Source organism: Aspergillus ambiguus (genome assembly GCF_047715705.1).
Source record: "Aspergillus ambiguus strain CBS 117.58 unplaced genomic scaffold BDV59scaffold_15, whole genome shotgun sequence".
NCBI lineage: Eukaryota > Fungi > Ascomycota > Eurotiomycetes > Eurotiales > Aspergillaceae > Aspergillus > Aspergillus ambiguus.
Genome location: NW_027395528.1, coordinates 294,008 through 310,456, shown reverse-complemented (window position 1 = coordinate 310,456; position 16,449 = coordinate 294,008). Strand labels below are relative to the sequence as shown.

General features: G+C 53.0%; 6 protein-coding genes across 6 annotated transcripts; 3 read left to right on the top strand and 3 right to left on the bottom strand.

The window, feature by feature from the left end:
• Window positions 1-660: 660 nt before the first annotated feature.
• BDV59DRAFT_201908 (uncharacterized protein) lies at window positions 661-4,384 on the bottom strand (the record flags this gene model as incomplete). The annotated part of the gene is made up of 2 exons (XM_073693917.1): window positions 661-3,987; window positions 4,046-4,384. 2 exons carry the CDS (start codon window positions 4,382-4,384, stop codon window positions 661-663), a joined length of 3,666 nt encoding a protein of 1,221 aa, XP_073548087.1.
• A 686-nt stretch (window positions 4,385-5,070) lies between these two features.
• BDV59DRAFT_201907 (uncharacterized protein) lies at window positions 5,071-5,832 on the top strand (the record flags this gene model as incomplete). The annotated part of the gene is made up of 1 exon (XM_073693916.1): window positions 5,071-5,832. The coding sequence occupies one exon, from the start codon at window positions 5,071-5,073 to the stop codon at window positions 5,830-5,832; it is 762 nt and encodes a 253-aa protein (XP_073548086.1).
• A 1,835-nt stretch (window positions 5,833-7,667) lies between these two features.
• BDV59DRAFT_178032 (mitochondrial 37S ribosomal protein mS29) lies at window positions 7,668-9,558 on the bottom strand. The gene is made up of 2 exons (XM_073689703.1): window positions 8,818-9,558; window positions 7,668-8,752 (listed from the first exon to the last, which is right to left on the bottom strand). The coding sequence occupies exons 1-2, from the start codon at window positions 9,452-9,454 to the stop codon at window positions 7,881-7,883; spliced, it is 1,509 nt and encodes a 502-aa protein (XP_073548085.1). The 5' UTR covers window positions 9,455-9,558; the 3' UTR covers window positions 7,668-7,880.
• A 177-nt stretch (window positions 9,559-9,735) lies between these two features.
• BDV59DRAFT_178031 (ribosome biogenesis protein RRS1) lies at window positions 9,736-10,812 on the top strand. Its single transcript, XM_073689702.1, has 2 exons — window positions 9,736-9,885; window positions 9,946-10,812. Exons 1-2 carry the CDS (start codon window positions 9,818-9,820, stop codon window positions 10,535-10,537), a joined length of 660 nt encoding a protein of 219 aa, XP_073548084.1. The 5' UTR covers window positions 9,736-9,817; the 3' UTR covers window positions 10,538-10,812.
• A 487-nt stretch (window positions 10,813-11,299) lies between these two features.
• BDV59DRAFT_29702 (putative Rho GTPase activator (Bem2)) lies at window positions 11,300-13,736 on the bottom strand. Its single transcript, XM_073696141.1, has 4 exons — window positions 13,053-13,736; window positions 12,336-12,987; window positions 12,186-12,280; window positions 11,300-12,135 (listed from the first exon to the last, which is right to left on the bottom strand). The coding sequence occupies exons 1-4, from the start codon at window positions 13,585-13,587 to the stop codon at window positions 11,483-11,485; spliced, it is 1,935 nt and encodes a 644-aa protein (XP_073548083.1). The 5' UTR covers window positions 13,588-13,736; the 3' UTR covers window positions 11,300-11,482.
• On the top strand, window positions 13,710-14,990 carry BDV59DRAFT_178028 (uncharacterized protein). The gene is made up of 2 exons (XM_073689701.1): window positions 13,710-13,741; window positions 13,826-14,990. The coding sequence occupies exon 2, from the start codon at window positions 14,060-14,062 to the stop codon at window positions 14,732-14,734; it is 675 nt and encodes a 224-aa protein (XP_073548082.1). The 5' UTR covers window positions 13,710-13,741; window positions 13,826-14,059; the 3' UTR covers window positions 14,735-14,990.
• The last annotated feature ends 1,459 nt before the right edge of the window (window positions 14,991-16,449 follow it).

Genomic DNA, 16,449 nt, shown 5'->3' with positions numbered 1-16,449 from the left:
CGGTCACAGCAAGATCGGCTGAGGCCGGTTCCCCAGATAGTCTCTTCCGTTGCCGCAGATGGGCCCAAGTGGACTTGCGGAAGGAGGCCAGAGTGAGTTTCTAACCAGTAACGTCAGAAATGAGTCGATGAAGTTGATTTCGGGTGGGAGGGGCTCACATCCAGATCATAAAATGACTGACTGCGGTCTTTTTAGGTGGCGCAAGTCGTGTGCCGCCTGTAAGGCGGATTCCAGCTGCAACGGCATCTGCGGCTCCTAGGATATCTGAGCACAATTTGCACAATCGTACAAATACAGATCACGAAAAGAGATTGGGAGATAGAATTGGTGGTGTCTTTCTAACTTTCAGGATAATTATGCGCCTAAGACATGGAAAATACCGAGCTTGCATTGAAGTATGTAAGGTTTGGGGGCTGTAGATCCCAGCGGAAGACCTCAAGTGGACTGAATACAAATCCCAACTCCCGTCATCGCAGACTACAACCCTCAACGTGTTCATTCCGTAAAATGAAGGACCCTTATATTATATTGAACGTAACCTAGCTCGGAAATACAACATCTAAGGTACATCTCAAAGAAAAGGGTATAGATAAGGAAATTCGTCAAATCGTGATCAAATGCAATACAACCAGGGTATAATGTGTACTAAGAGATCACCGTCTAACCCTGCAGCGCGGGATTCGCTCGCGCAGCATTTCTCTTCTTGGCGTTCTCCAACGCCTTTCGAAGTCGCTCCTGATGTTCCGGGTCCTCCTCCGACATCCGGGACGCAATATTAGCAGTCAGAGGCCGAGGACCAGGAGGAAGTGCTCCAGCGGTAGGAAGAGGCTCTATTGGGGCAGGTTCCTCGAATATGGGTTCCTTGCCCAGACATTTCAGAAGATCGTTCATAGCAGTCATGATCTTAGCCGGTCCTGCGCGCACGCTGGCGATCTTGGATTTGAGATCATTCTGGATCTTACTATCCTCCTTCTTTTTCTCCTCCTCCAGCCGACGGAACACGTCGACGTCAGCACCGGAGCATCGAGCCTCCGCGACGGAGACCTGGTAGTCGGCTTCGTTGAGCGCCGCGTCTGCGAGACCAAAATAGCGCAAGATGGTCTCAGAGTCTTGGCGAAGGGAGTCCACAGAGTATTGGACCGATTTGAACATCTGCTCAACTTCCGAGTCTCCCATACCGGAGGAGCGAATCGCCGCCAGATCAATGTTCGAGACCTTTGCTAAAACTTCATCGAGGAGACTCTGGTTCTCGCCCAAACCGTGGATGATTGCCTCGTCGAAAGCGTCCATCAGTCGATTGGCCCTCTCATCACGATCCCTGGCAGCTCGTAAGATATTCTGCTTCTCCATCTGATCGAAGTCAGTGTCCACCCGTTTCAGAGCTGCGGAGTCGCCCATGAAAACGAGTGGCCGGCGCTCAGCTTTCTTTCTCCGACGTTCGAGGTCCAATGCAATCTGGAGGCGTTTGTGATAGCGCATCTCCAGCCGTCGGTATATGTCGTTCACTATTCTCATCGTATGCGACAGATTGTATTTGTCCCGCTCTGAATCCTTGATCCTACTGTTTTCATGATTGAGCTGACTGAGCGCTGATTCGTAAAGTTTTTGGAGGGCGGATATTTCTTCCGTCAGACGAGTTTCAAGCGGCTTAAAGACCTTCTGTATGAAATCGTCGATCTCAGTCCTTTCTTCGTTGAGCTGCACACGGGCTTCCGACTGGCGGAATTCTTCTTCCAGGACGTTGATATCAGCATAACCAATCTCCTTCTCGTTGAACAGCGCATCGATATGCTCCTCAGACTCCTCCTGGCGTCGCATGCGCTCCTTGTCAAGATTTTCCCGTTGGGTTTTGTTCGCCAACTCCCAAGAATTCCCGGCCTCTCGGATATAAGCAAAGTCATTCGAGTATTTCTCCAGGTCTTGTTTGGTGGTGACGTGCCACGAGCTTTCCGACTGCTTGGCTAAAGGAGAGGAGACCATGGAGCGCAGGTCATCAACAGACCCCGGTTTCCCCTGCCGAAGGGACGCTGGCAAAGGAGGGGGAGGAGACGAGATACGCCGCGAAGACCTGTTCCGATAGGCAACACTCTTTTCCCGGATAAGCCCAACAAAGGTCTCGTCGTTCTCATCCTGCGCAGTCGATGGAGCTGCTGAAGCTGGCCGTTCAGCAGATTCCGGAGCTGGCGTTTTAGACATCATCCGACCGCTTTCTGCAGAAGCTTGTCGTAGGGCTGAGTAGGCTTGATATGCAGGGCGGTCAAATATAAGGTTGTCGGAGCCCCGCTGTGGGCCTTCTGCATAACGGAAAGGTGTATAGATAGCGTGGGGAGGATTGGTCGTCAGAGGAGTCAAGCTTTGTTTACGCATGGCGTCATTCATTGTGGGTGGTACGGAAGTCGGCCGCGACATTTGAGCCTGGCCCGAAAGTCCCTGACTGTGCCTGGGACCCACGGCGAGAGAGGCAGATCTTTGCAAACCTATCGCACTAACGGGTGTATGCAGCCTGGGAAGAATAGGTCGGCCACCCGGGCTATATCTCCCATCCGCGCTTTCGTCAGGCATGTCTGTCCCAAAATAGCCCTCTGTTTCCACGGGTATTAATCCAGAATCTACCGGGGAATCAATCTTCTCTGTATCCTTGTCCTGAGTTTGCGGCGATTCTTGGGCCGATGCTGGTCGTCCAGTGGGAGGCTCGCTGCTCTTTGGATCGTGATCAACATTGTACAATATCTCACGTAGTTTCGTTTCCTTGGACATGAAAGCCGTGAATATTTTATAGCGCTCCTCGTCAGAGTCAGCCACGGCTTCCTTCCGCAGCATGGCAATATAACGTTCCAGCGAGGACTTTGACCAAGGGTCTAGGTCTTCAAAAGGGTCCGGCTTGGCCTGAGACTTTGCATTTCCGGAGTTCCCGGTGGCATTTTCGGACTTGGATGTGTCTTCGTTCGAGGCATCGCCCTTCTGTTCTGTTGCAGTGTCCCACTTTTGTTTGGATATGTCCAAGGGGCTCGGCCCTTCTAATGGAGTTGAAGGCTTCGATCCCGGGACAGAGGGGTCGGCAGCTTGATCAGCAGTGGATTTCGAAACAGGATGCTTCCAAGCCTCGATAACTTTGTCAATACTTTCCGAAGTCCCAGTACCAGAAGCAGTGCTATATATGGACTCCGTAGTATTTACTCTCGCTGGAGGCGGCTGTTCTTGGTATCCTTGGGAAGTGCTCGGGCTGACTGGAGATTGCTTGAACTGGTCAAAAGGCGCTGCGTTATTCTGCACGGATGCATGCTGCGTCTGGGGTGAGACATTAGAGAGCGGCGTAGATATTGTAGGCGGGCTGACCGAGGTGGTATCCGACGGAGCTAAAGGTGCGCTTGTTGGGAGTTCAGAATAAGTCCGTGAATGAGCAGTGTCTTGGCGAGATTCAAAGACGGCAACATCGTCAATATCTCCCGGAACAGGAGATAGATGCTCCCAGTCAGAAGGACCACCAGACCCCAAAGCCGATGCACCAGTTGCGACCACAAGGGGGCTCATCTTGGGAGGAACAGGCGGAGCAGTTGTGGGTAATGTTTCGCTTGCGACGGACGTTGAGGGCTGCTCCGAGGGTGGGGGAGACAAACTGGTTGTAGGCGGATATTGATTACTCTGCGGAGGTATAGTATTCTGCATACCGACAGGCTGGCTGGGTATAGCTGCAGAATAGCTGGGAGGTGGAACTTGCTGCAACGGTTGGGTGACAGGGTGCGATACTGCGCTGCCGTACCCTGGTGGGAGTGGCGGAGGCGGAGGCGGCGGAGGTTGCGGGATAGAGCTGACAGGATGTTGAGTTGCGTAGGGAGCATTTGCTATCCATTGTTGGTGTTGTACAGGGGCAGGTGGAGGAGGTCCATATCCTGGGGCAGTCGCTAGAGACTGATGAGCTTCGAGCGGATTTGTCGCTGGTGGTTGCGCGTTGGGAAGAGACTGTCCCGTTGTGCTTGAGGGACGAGGCTGTCAAGATGGTCAGATGGATCAACAGCGTGAGTTTACAATGTCAGTGAAAACTTACAGGAAGTGGCGGCGGCGGTGGGGAGTGAGTATGATGCAACGGCTGTTGCTGATAGTTGTATCTGACTCCCCACGAGGTTGTATCGACAGCTGGCGAGAAACCAGGAATCGGCGACACGCTGGGGCTAATACTAGGTCCTGGAGGGGGACTAGTCATAGGTCCGTAGGTATTTAGGTTGTAAGAAGGCGCTGATGTTGCAGGGTTGGGAGGCGGAGGCGGAGATACGGTGCTGGGCCGCCATGACGACTGCGGTTGCGTAGAGGTGGGAAGACGCCATTCTGGCTGGGGAGGCGCGGAGGTTTGACCAGGCGGCGTCGAATATTGATGCGATCCATACATGACTGGTTTATTTGCTTGTTAGAGAAGCGAGCGGTCGAATCTGGGGGGTTACCTACCGAGGGAGAGGAGCGGCGCGGGGATATACAGAAAAGGAGAAGGGGACAGCAAACACGAGGCAAGGTCAGCGGATCAGACGATGGACTGAATGGAGACCGCCAAAAAGGCTTGCTGACTGAGACCTCTTCCCAACCAGCGCAGGAGAAAGTCTGCCTGACGTGACTGATAGTTTGAGGGGAAGAAATGCAGAATGACGGGAGAAAAGTAGGCTGTGCGATAAGAAAGTGCCTCGGGGAGGAGAATCCCGTGGGTTGGTGAAGTTCCCCACCGGGAACGATCCCAGGTACCACCCTTGTATACCCCCACAATAGCTTCACATTTGCCAACTCCAGGACAATGTGACCAAACTTATGTAATTAAAGAGGGTTGCCTTCATCTTTGTCTTGGGACTCGGCATCCGAACTCTCACCATCCCATCACTATTACTAGTGTAGTGTCGTTCTACCACGGTTCATGGCGATAATAATAGACTTGCTTTGTTACAGAACTCCTTTGAAAATCACAGGCGACTATGGTGAATATACCAGCCCTCAGTTCCCGTACTCGAGCTAAAAGAACGCTCATCCCATTCTACCCAATGCTGCCAATTCCATACCATCGATCGGCCACACAGTACGCTATATTTAGCCATGGAGTCAAGCTATCCATATGATGATGATTCTGACTCACCCTATTTTCCTTCTAGACGGCACATTGTCTTCGAAATAAACTGGGCGCCGTATGTAACCTCAGCGGATTCAGGGCTGGCATATCGTTTCTGGTCCCTCGCAGAATCCGAACTAAATGAAGAGATCCAAAAGCGAGGCCATTCTTTCCTTAACGATGACCAGCCGGAGCATGCCCTAGCCAGGGCCGTGTACGAGCACTTAACCGACCCCGATGTATCCCTCGGACCGCTATTTCGTACCACGGACGAGACATTAAACGAGAAAAGATGGACCTACGATGAGGTCTTTGGGCCTGACGACCCCCGAGGCGAAGATGTGTGCGTAAACGGAAAGAGCCTTCGAGATGGCTCGCACTGGACCGTGAAACAGCTTCAGAGAGAGCTTGCAAAACACGGCCTAGATACTCACGGAAGACGACAAGACCTGGTAGAACGCCTATACGACGAGGAACGTCATCGGTTCCTACCACGGAATAACCTGTCACATTGGAGCATCGACTGGGACGAACACGATAAGCAGCACGCGATCAGGTTCACGCCGACAGAGGGACTGAACACCCTGGACATGTATACCAGTGCTATCAAATTAAGTCCTTATAACCCGGGGTATTGGCTGAGCAGAGCCTATTGTTATTATAGATCGTTCTTTGATCTTGCCCTGGGGGATGCCTACCGGGCTCTCCTCATCTGCGAGGCACTTTGCGACCCTGTGGCCGTGAACTGAACGAAGGGCCTCGTACAGCGGTCCGGGAGCATATTTTTTCAATCCCTAGCGAAAGCGGGCCCTCTCCTGAAGCGCAACTCTTGCGTGAAAATGGGGTCATTCGTTTCATTCCAACGTTCGAATGGCTGCCTTCAACATCATCATGCTGAGCCTTTTCGCTCTTCAATGTTGGGACGACGCTGACGCAATGGAGAGGACCTGCATTGCGAAGTTCAATATAACAGGACAGGATAATAGTTCCTTGTAGCTACAAGAGTGGATGATAGACCAAGACCCAATTTCAGGATATGCTAAAGGTCGACAATGCGATGATGTTTTTTTCCATGAGAAACGACCGGTGCTTCTCCCGGTGAGAAGAGGTATCCGTACGACGCAGAAGGCAAGAACAGATACAATCAGAAATTCCTGGAATTCATCAACACAAACCTCGCCGTTGGATTTCCCGAGAAGAAAATGCGAGGTGGGCATACGACTGATCTCCGGACTTCGAACTTGTGAGATGTTAGGGATGTTTGCAACCCAGCCCATCAAAAAGAACGAGCTCATTTTCGCCTCGGATCCTTCCATGAGAGGACAACTCATCCCCAGAAGATTGACGGATACCCAAGAACTTGTAGAAGCTCAGAAGCTCAGATGCGACAACTGTGGGCGAACGATCTCGGAAGAACTCTGCGAAAAGTACATCCACCAAGCTGCAAACAAGTTGCCTGAGGAGCATCTGGAGGGATGTCCATGCGTGGAGACACAAGTCCCTATCTACTTTTACCCACAAGAGACAGAGCTCAACCTGCGCTGAGATTGCTCGCGATTGTTATCATTATAAAGCCTGCGGGAAGGACTGGCGCTGGTTGCACGATGCCATGCGACAGAAAGTCCTCGACGAAGGCCCTCAGACTCACTATTCCCACTCAAGCGAGAACCACGGCACGTTTCTGAGCCTCATCCTGTGAGATATCTTTGACACGACGCCTCTGCGGCGGGCTCAAAAAGACGACCCGACCCTTATGCTCCACGAGCTTGACGAGTTCATCATGCTGGAAATCTACAATGACTGGGAATCGCAGTATTTCCCATTCACCTTCACGACCAATATCCAGGCCCCGTTCGACATTCTAATGGTCCTTGGGGGTTGATATATTTAGCGATCTTGCTTTCGTTACCTGAACAATCCAGGTTGTCCTCAAGAAACTGTTTGCGAGTGTGATACCGGGAGATGAATATGCAAGAGCGCCGCTTCATACCCTTAAGGAGAAGGATCTCCTAGCCCCAGAGTCCAGGACTGCATGGCGAAAAATGGCGAAGATTTCTCCGAGTACGACCCCACATTTCGATCTCTATATCTCTTCTCTGCATTCAGCATGTTCAATCACGCCTGGTGGGACGCGCACAATGCTACCTGGGGATTCGGCCAGACGACTCCCAGTCGGGTTTTCGTGTGGGCTACGGAAGATATAGAAGAAGGCGAAGAGATATGCATCCCATATCTTCATCGGGAGAATGAGATGGAATCAGTGCTTAGGCGGACCCTGGGACGCCCATGCTTCTGTAAGAAACACCAGTCAGGAAATTCTAAGCCCAAGTTGCACGACCCCGACGATGGGCAAGAAGGCCTCAAAAGAAAAAAGCTACCACGTGGCAAGAAGGCCCCTAATCAAAATATGTCACATACGAGGGGTTCAAGTCCAAGTAAACGTCCTTACAACCTACGTGCGAGAAAGCAAGGCAATGCCTGGGGTCGGTGAAAGAGCTCATTTTACTGCGTTTGCCTGTCTTCAACAGTCTGCTTTTATTATGATATTGCTTTCTACAACCAGCTAGTTATCGTATAGTCAATATATATCTTTTCGAATTCCATTATATGCATACAGACAAACAAACCTAACAACTTGATACTAAAGTACAAGATTCTGCAAGCCCGGTCTCCAATAGCGCAGCAAGTGGAGGGAACCAGACCCAGGAAAAAAAAATGGTACATGCCAAATAAGTGAGAAATGTGATGAAAGCCTCTTAAGCAATCATGTCTAGCAGATATCAGGGATATCTGCCCTCTAAGCAACCACCCGGAGTCTTCTGCCCAACTTCTCAAGTTCACCGATCACACCTCCGCCGGCCAAGCTCCACTTCTCACCAACCCACTCGTCATTGACGTTCTCCTGGAGAAGACCGCTGCGAGCGAAATACTCCAGGAAGCCGCGAGCCTCCTCGCGGGTAAGACCGCCGAGAGTTTGGAGTTCGAGGGAGCCTTCCTTGGCGACGGACGGCTTCGGGGAGTCGAACGCGTCAATAACCCGCTGGTCGGCACGGCTGTAAGGGTCAGCCTTGGGGAACTCCGCAGCGGAAGGCTTCACGCCGGCCTGGCGGGCTGCCACTTGCTTGAGGGCGACCTCGAAGCTGTAGATGGAGGGGTTGTTGGAGGCCGAGGTGGAATACAGCAGGAGACCGCCGTTAGGAAGCGAGGACTTGCCAGAACCGGGCTTGAGAAGAGAAAGGAAGTGCTTCACGAAAACCAGGTCGTGGGCGTGGATGGGCTCGAACTCAGCGCTCTTGTACTCCGTGTTTTGCATCCAGTGGGCCAGACCATCCACCGTCACCAGCATTGGCGGGCGGGACTTGAAGTTCTTCTCGAAGCCGGAAGCCGGTGCAGTGGCCGTGAGCTCGGCCCACAGCGCCTGGAAGACTGTCCAGGCGACGGCGGGATCCTGGATACCAAGTCGGGCAAGGTTGTCAAGAGTCATGCCGGGCTTGACGGAAGACTTGAGAGCAGGGTGCTGTTGAGAGACCTGGAGGCCCTTCAGGACCTCCTCGTTAGCCGTCACGGTGCGGGAGAGCAAGGCAGCAGTGGCGTCATTCTGCACATAGAGGTGCGGGTTTTCGTCGGAAAGGGGAGCGTAACCAGTATGCGCAGTGATCAGTTCCTGGGCTTAATAGACGGTCAGCGATCTTCCTGCGCCAGAACAACCCCAGAATCAAAAGGTAGAGACTTACTTTCAGGGACCGTGAAGACAACCCACTTCTTGGTGAAAGCCATAGCCATAGCTTGCAGCAGATGGACGGTCTTTCCAGTGGCTCTTCCACCGGTGATGATTTTCTTCACGGCCTTGCCCTTGTCACCGCCCTCAGACGAGATCCCGTCAATCAACCTTCCCAGTTCCAGCGTTTCCCGTCTGACGACTGTTCCAGGCCGGCGGAATATCGACCAACCCTGCTTGGGCTTGAAAGCCTGGACGGCCCTCAATTGAGCAATCATGGGGATAGGCAGGCCGAGGACAGAGCCGCGCAGACGCGCGTCAACCATCGTCTCCGCCGAGAGATCCTGCATGCCCTCAACCTCCAGAGCATTGGGGTTGCTGAGCACGATGCGTTTGCGCAGCGCTTTGCGTTCGCCGACGGGAGGCGGACGCGGTCTGTCGACGGGCTTCTTCTTCTTCATCTTGGCGGACTTGGCCTGACGATACTTGGGCGGACCATCAAGACTGTTCTTCTTCTTTGTCGGCTGCGCATAGCGGACCGTTGACGTGTGGAAGGCGGCCGTGGCTCGGGGGGCTGCCACGGACGGAGGTAGGATGGCTCGAGGCGTCGAACGAAGCCGTGTGAGGCAGCCCCAACAGAAGGGAGAAACCATTGTGCTGCGGCACACCGGCTTAGGAGGGCCCGTGTTCGAAAAGGACAACGGGGAGGGGAATTGAGGAAGAGGGAGAGGAAGGGGGACAGGACTGTCGCTCTCACTGTTCGACGAGAAGCCGATTGAAATTCGGAGCACAAATTGGAAACTCCCGCTCGACCCGGACGGGACTAGCGCCGTGGCCGCATTAACCACGTGAGGGCGGTGAGCTGCAAAAGCGGCGCTCCCATGCTTTTATCTCCCGAACTTTTTTTTTCCCGCTTCAGTTTTACAATCGATCACGGTCCATCTCCAACCCGATTTGCCCTCTCCTCCTCGACATTCTTGTCACATCTCCGAATTAGATTCGGACCCGTCACTATCATGTCCGAGGTCGAAAACGCAGCTGCCTCGGCGGCATCTTCCGCCTCGAAACCCAAGCCGGAGAGACTGTAAGTTCCTGGCCGATCAAATCTATACCAGCTACATACTGAACACCCACGGCCTCCCAGACCCATTACCGTCTCCAAGCCCACGCCCTACACCTTTGATCTCGGCCACCTCCTCGCCAACGACCCCAACCCCCTCGAAATCTCCCGCTCCGAACCCTTGAACGCCTCGTTGCGGTCCACCGCCCGGGACGGCGCCCAAGCGCTCCTCAACCAGCTCCTGACCACATGCCCGATCACGTCGTCGCCGCAAGGCGTGCTCCTCACGCTCCCGACGCCGACGACCGCGCTCCCGAGACACAAGCCCCTGCCGACGCCCAAGCCGCCGACCAAGTGGGAGCTGTTCGCGCGCAAGAAGGGCATCGGCAAATACAACACCCGGCCGGGGGCCGCGCTGGCCGACAAGGAGCGCCGGAAGAAGCTGGTGTACGATGAGGAGAAGGGTGAGTGGGTGCCCCGCTGGGGGTACAAGGGCAAGAACAAGTCCGACGACGACTGGCTGGTGGAGGTGAAGGAGAAGGACTGGAAGAAGGAAGAGGATGCGGCGGCCAAGGGGAGCTCGATCCGCGGTATGTCGCGCGCTGAGCGCAAGGAGAGGATTAAGCGGAATGAGCGGAAGATGCGCTCCAACGAGCGCAAGGCGAGGAAGCCATGAGCTGGGTGGATGGAGAGAAGCTCGGTGAGGTTGTAGATAGTGTGGTGGCCAAAGTAGTGGTGGACTTTTGGCTCTTTTCTTTTCGTTTGGTCTGTACTCTGTCTGGGCTTATAAGGCGTTTGGATTGGAGTCGTCGGTCATGTTCCATATGATTAAGGTTGGCCTTGTCGGACCTCCGCTAGGCTCACTTCAAAAGCATCATGAAATTCCACACTCGGAGTGCGTCGCACGTAGAAGTATTGTTGCCAAACGCAGGCTGCTAGTGAAGTGTCGACAATGCTGGACGTACGTCGGGAAATATTGGCAATTCATGTATAGTATTCCTCTGCCTAATTTACAACTATGTACGGACAACATTAAAGAGCAAGCAAGCAGAGACGCGCTGAACTGAGCTCCAGGGGGAATCAACAGACAGAATGTAGAATCTAGCGGGGAAAAAAAGCGTCTGCGCGGGTAAATTGGACGAAAGAGAATCTCAAAAGGCTGGAGCACAAACACAAAGCCGTTCTGTACAACAATAGCGAGAGGATCAAGAATGCTAGACAACATAAACCGACTCCTGAGGCGCCAGACATGCATGCATTCTGGGATAATCACAAGGGAAAGAATTCAGACCGGAGGAAATCATATGACACTGACACATTCGAACCACGAAAAAAGCAGGCTCATAGGTAAAATGAACAAGTAAATGACAAGAAGACAAATAGGGAGAATATTGCAGGAACTTCAGGCAAATACAAGATAGCACATATGCCCAAACGCGGATCCAGTCCGGAGATGTTGGCCCGAGGTAAGTCAGAAAGGAAGCGTCCAAAAGACGAGAAAGGGGATGCACAATAAGGTGCATGTCACAAATAGTCAGCTTTCCCTGCGAGCAGCAATATGGAAGCATGACGTTTGTGCAGTACCGACCCGCAGAGGGAACAAGGAGGTGGATCATAAACTCTAGATCTGAATAGGTGATAACGGAGGGCCCAGCTCAGGAAGCTGGGAGATACTCCGTGTGTGTGTAGTTTCAATATTCTTCGGTTTCTGCTTCCGGGGTTTAGCAGTCGCCGTCTGGGGACGAACTGGCTCATCCTCGACTGCAACCTGGCTGCTACCAGACGAAGACACGGCTCTCTCATCCGAGCTTGAAGGAGGTTGTGGAGTGTTGGGCTTTTCCTGCGCAGCTTTCTCCTTCTCATCCATTTCTTTCTCGACCTGGAGAAACTCCTTTTCTGTCCAGCAGCCTTGCCAGCAGTTTTTCCAGTCGCAGACGAGAAAGTTGAAGCAGAAGGCGTCGATCTTCATACAAGGCTGGAAGCATATGCAGAGGTTGCGATAGTCCATCTTGTTCTGATCAACATAGGAATGGAGAAGGTTGAGATGGCAGGTAATGGCAAAGAGGAGGTAGTAGTTGTATGGCGGGAGCTTGGAGAGTTCGTCCTTCAGCATTTGCGGGGCCGTGGTTGCGCCCTCACACTTCTCGGCGATCAGGGCCTGGGTTTCCTTCGGTAATAGCTCATCAGGTAGTTCTCGGAGCCAGGCTTTGAACATAGAACCGATCGTGTTGATATCGTAAAGATCGGGTTCATCGAAAAGGTTGACATCAAGCTCTGCCGGAGGTGTTAGCGTTTATCTTTTAGAGCAGCATGAACAAGCTTACCCGTGTCGAAACGCCGCTGCCAATGCTTGACCTCTTTACCGCTACCGGGCACACGGTAGAGACCCTCTTCCTCACAGCCTTTGAAGTTGAGGTAACTGTTGTGATATTAGTAACCTGCCCGTTCGCCGGAAATAGTAATAGGGAGCTTACTCTATGCAGCGATATGGCAGAGCCGGCATCCAAAACTCAGTCTTGTCCCTGCAGTCCCCAAGCCGTTTCGCGATACGGGTCCGCCGTGTCTGTTTGATAAGGGGTAAATTAATCACGGAGCACACATAATTATCATCGTTGAAAAGCTCGCGCTCATTTGTGCTGCCACTCCTTGTGATCTTTCCAAAGAATCCCTTGCCTGCCTTGCCGATCCGGTCCGCGGCGCCGCTGGATGATTGCTTTAGGTTGTTGAACAGCGCAGCAGAAGCGCCCGACACTTGACTCAAAGATGCCGAAGGGACCATCGACCCGCCATATCGTTCCCTCCGGACGGGACCGCCGAACTCAGACGGGCGGTCGGGAGTATGACTGCGTGCTGGAGGTGCCGTGACTGGCTTTTGGGGACGCTCTTGACGATACGAAGGCGCCTTGACGGAGTCTTGCATCTCCCGTTTGGTGTTCTCCTCGAGTCTCATCAGACTTGTGGACGGGCGTCGATTCGCAATTCTGTTGGTGGAAGACTCATCCAACCTGATTGAGCGGGAGCGCGACAGAAGATTGGCAAAACGGGCTTTGTTCTTCTTCGGCTGGCCGATCTCCTCTGTCCCGACCTTCTTGATTTCGGCAGATACCGAGTCCTTCCCTTCAGGGGCTACACCATCCATGTGTCAGTCATTGGGCCGATGGGGGGGAAAGAGGATAAAGCGAGACACTTACTATTCTCTTGCTGTGCGGCTCTCTCGATAGCACCGGGAAGATCTGGGGTCGATTCGTACGGCTTGGTCACAATAGCGGGTTTGCGATCCCTTGAACTGCCACGGCTCTTCGGTTTGTCGATGGAATTCGTGGAGCTGTCGGACTTCTGGGACTTGTGTGAAGTCTTGGGTGCCTTGAGGGTCGCGAAGAAGGACCGCGAGTTGTCGCGAGTATGCTTCGGCGAATTCTTTGGCGAGGGAGGGTATTGAGGGATGGCCGTGAAGCCCGGCGTGGGTGGTTCGGCGGTGGCACCAGGGGAGATGGGAGCAATATCGCTATCCGACTTGCTGTTGGATTCTTGGGTGACAGGTCGAATGGTGGCACCTTTGAAGAAGGGCGAACTGGAGGGAGATTTAGGGGAACGGGGTGTCAGGGGACTCGGTCCATCTGAGCTTTGGGCACCGGGCGTTAGTGGGGACGAGATCTTCGCATTATTCGTCTGCAGGGTGGAAGTGCTGAGGTCTAAATTCGGAACAGTGGATTGTCTCGACGGCATCTTAGAGGGTAATCGTGGGCCGACGCTTGCCCTTAAAAGGGGGTCGGAAAATCGTCAGGGGGGTTCTGAGGAGCAATAAAAGAGGCTAGTATCCAGTGGGGGCTTTGAACTTCGCCGTCGAGGGTGAATATTGACCTGCACACGAGGAAAAGTTGTCAGTACCATTGAATGGCTTTGCATATGAGTGGTCTTTATTTGGCAGCGTGAAAGTGGCTAACCGTGAGACATGGGGTTCTAGAACTTACTTGTGCCCTTGTTCCAAGTCTCCGACCATAAATAATCTACGCCTAGCGTTTCTGCGAGAGGATGATCCCTCGTTGTGAATTGAGGTCACTGGGGTTGGAACGATGGCAGCGGAACCAGCCTTGCCAATCTCGCCCTGGATGACGACCTTCTCTGGGGTGGAGTTTGTTCTTGGGGGGAAAGAAACACTTGGAGGAATCGAGTCTGGTAGGTTACATAGTCATTAGTGATGCACCCAGAAAAGTTCAGGAAAGACAGAGCGGTGGGTTCTTCGACCGGGGGCGTGAACGAGCAAGGTAGGGGTGAAGCGATGGAAGTGGTGAGTGGGGGGGAGTTCTCATGGAGGCTGACAGGTGGTGAAAGCGGCCCTCTGGCATGCGTCAAGAGGATACTTTCGGAATGGGAAGGAAGAGACAATACTGAGGCGAACACGATGCAGACTGTGATAGCTGATCAAAAGAGATATTCCAACGTACCAGAATGCGCCGCCCCTCATATTACGTATGGAAGTTGTTCGCAACGTTTTGTTCCCACTCCACAGGCCCCGCGATCAACGTCCTCTCGGTCAACGGTCGGGCTTGAGGTCGCTCGGTGGAATTGGATGGGAGATTGGGAAGGGTCGTCCTCGTCGTTCTTGTGGTTCGAGATTAGGCGTCTTCACGAGCGTTGTTGGGGGGACGGTCGGCGGTACGCAGGAGAAACAGAAGTGTCGACGGCGTTGTCGAAGCGAGAGCGGATGAAGCGAAGGAATGCAGGGAAAGAAAGAGAGAAGAAGAGCGATGGGGGAGACCGAAACAGTGAAAGAGGTGGGAGATCCCCCAAGCGATGGAATCGTCAAAGAGTTGAGAGAATGATTGCCCGTACAGTTCTGAAAGCGCTCGGACTCGAGGATGGCATTCCTTGACGGCGTTATGCAAGCGCGGCTGTGTGTCAGGCTAAGAAGCCCCCGTGGTTTTAAGGGGGCGAACCACCGGTGGAGTTGGCGTTGTGCAAGGCGCCAAAAGAGTTAACTGCGTGGCTGATGGGGGTGAAGGAGAAGCCTATGTGGTTAGTGCATACAAAGGTGGTTGGTTTGGTGGGGACAGTGACCTACAAGGTACGGAGTCGGTCCCTCGGAGTATAAGTACCAGGACTCTAGAAAGAATGGAGAGGAGGACGGGGAGAAAAGAAAGACTTGAGGTTGAGAATAAGAATAGTAACAACACCCTTCTCGTAATCTCTGAAGAGCCCGAATCGGGGGCTTTTCAGGGAGAATGAATGACGTTGAACCCAGCCCACGGACCAAACGATCATTTCCTAAATGTCTCTCGATGATTGTCCGGTACAACCCGCAAGACCCAATGTCACTCCCTCTCTGCGCCCCAATCTCTGAAATCATCATCATCATCCGGAGAACAATGGGTTTGTTGGATGACAAATTCCCGAGAGCCCCTGAATTGATTCACTGTCTTACTTGTCTCGTCTGCGCATACATAACTACCTAGTATCACCTCCATCCTGGAATGGATCGAGTCCGTACAGCTTTTCGGCCAGATGCCAACAGAGTTCACCACCCTTGTCAATCCTGTCGGGCTCAACCACAACACCAGAGGGATATACACCGAAAGATCGGGAGGATCCATCTCGATCCGTGGTTAAGAAGTACCATTGGTCCAGAAGATCGGGTCTGGCAGCTGGTGCCTTGGACGGAATGATGTGCAATGCTGCAATTGTGGTTGCGGATTGGCGGGCCAAATGCCACTTGAGGGGATTGTCCCATGGCTCCGGCGAATCATATCTCCCATGAGAGGAGTGACCGTCGGAAGTATCGAGGTCACATTGTCCGTCTCAGGTCTCTAATCCATGACCATTGAGAGATTAAAGTCACGCAAGGGAGGGGATCTGGTTATCCGCAGGTTCGAGTTGGGATCCTGGAGATCCAGAGGGATTGACTTCTCTGTTCCTGATTCTTTACGGAGTAGTCTGATCATCTGATCCTGCTCATCTACCTCCCTCCTCTTGAGACATTCATCCACGGTTCCAACCCAGCACTTTGATACAACCCAGTGGGGTTGTCTAAAAAAGGAATATCCAAAGAACAATGTGCCAGTGCCCCGCCACAGGTTTCTTTGCTATCCCGAAAAAGAAACAATCCATACTCCGCGCGTACTTCGTCCTGCATGGCGATTCAACCCCCCAGCCTCCGATGCATCCGTATGAGCGGAATGCTCCATAGACCGGCGGATAGATTCTTGTCGCTCAAGCTGCGTCCAAATCCTGTGCCCACCGTTCCCCTGGGCTCTTGGGTAGTGAGAGGGAATAAATAATCTATGATCATATTAATCAAGAAGAACAGGCAATAGCGTAATCCCATAGATATGAAAGTGGGGAATCAACGTCGTCGGCTAACACCACATCCATGGACATTTGGGGACTCCGTGTCTCTGACTAGCAGAATGGGGAACACACGTGGAATGCAGCCGACGCGAAAAATCCCAGGTTCCAGGGCGGGTCGGTATGTATGGAGGGATTCATCTGCTCCAACCCGATTCGCGTCTAGTGCAAGGCTTCTTTGAGTATGAAGAACTCAGGCGACTCCCAATAACGGCGACGGCCATTTCCCTGCACTATCCAATTCTT

Coding starts and splice junctions, on each gene's coding strand:
- BDV59DRAFT_178032 (XM_073689703.1), bottom strand. CDS start 9,454: ATGGTTTCTCCCTTCTGTTGGGGCTGCCTCACACGGCTTCGTTCGACG. Junction 8,753..8,817: donor TGTCTTCACGGTCCCTGAAA/GTAAGTCTCTAC, acceptor CCGTCTATTAAG/CCCAGGAACTGATCACTGCG.
- BDV59DRAFT_178031 (XM_073689702.1), top strand. CDS start 9,818: ATGTCCGAGGTCGAAAACGCAGCTGCCTCGGCGGCATCTTCCGCCTCG. Junction 9,886..9,945: donor AAACCCAAGCCGGAGAGACT/GTAAGTTCCTGG, acceptor ACGGCCTCCCAG/ACCCATTACCGTCTCCAAGC.
- BDV59DRAFT_29702 (XM_073696141.1), bottom strand. CDS start 13,587: ATGCCGTCGAGACAATCCACTGTTCCGAATTTAGACCTCAGCACTTCC. Junction 12,988..13,052: donor AGCCGCACAGCAAGAGAATA/GTAAGTGTCTCG, acceptor TGGATGGTGTAG/CCCCTGAAGGGAAGGACTCG. Junction 12,136..12,185: donor GCAGCGGCGTTTCGACACGG/GTAAGCTTGTTC, acceptor CACCTCCGGCAG/AGCTTGATGTCAACCTTTTC.
- BDV59DRAFT_178028 (XM_073689701.1), top strand. CDS start 14,060: ATGCACCCAGAAAAGTTCAGGAAAGACAGAGCGGTGGGTTCTTCGACC.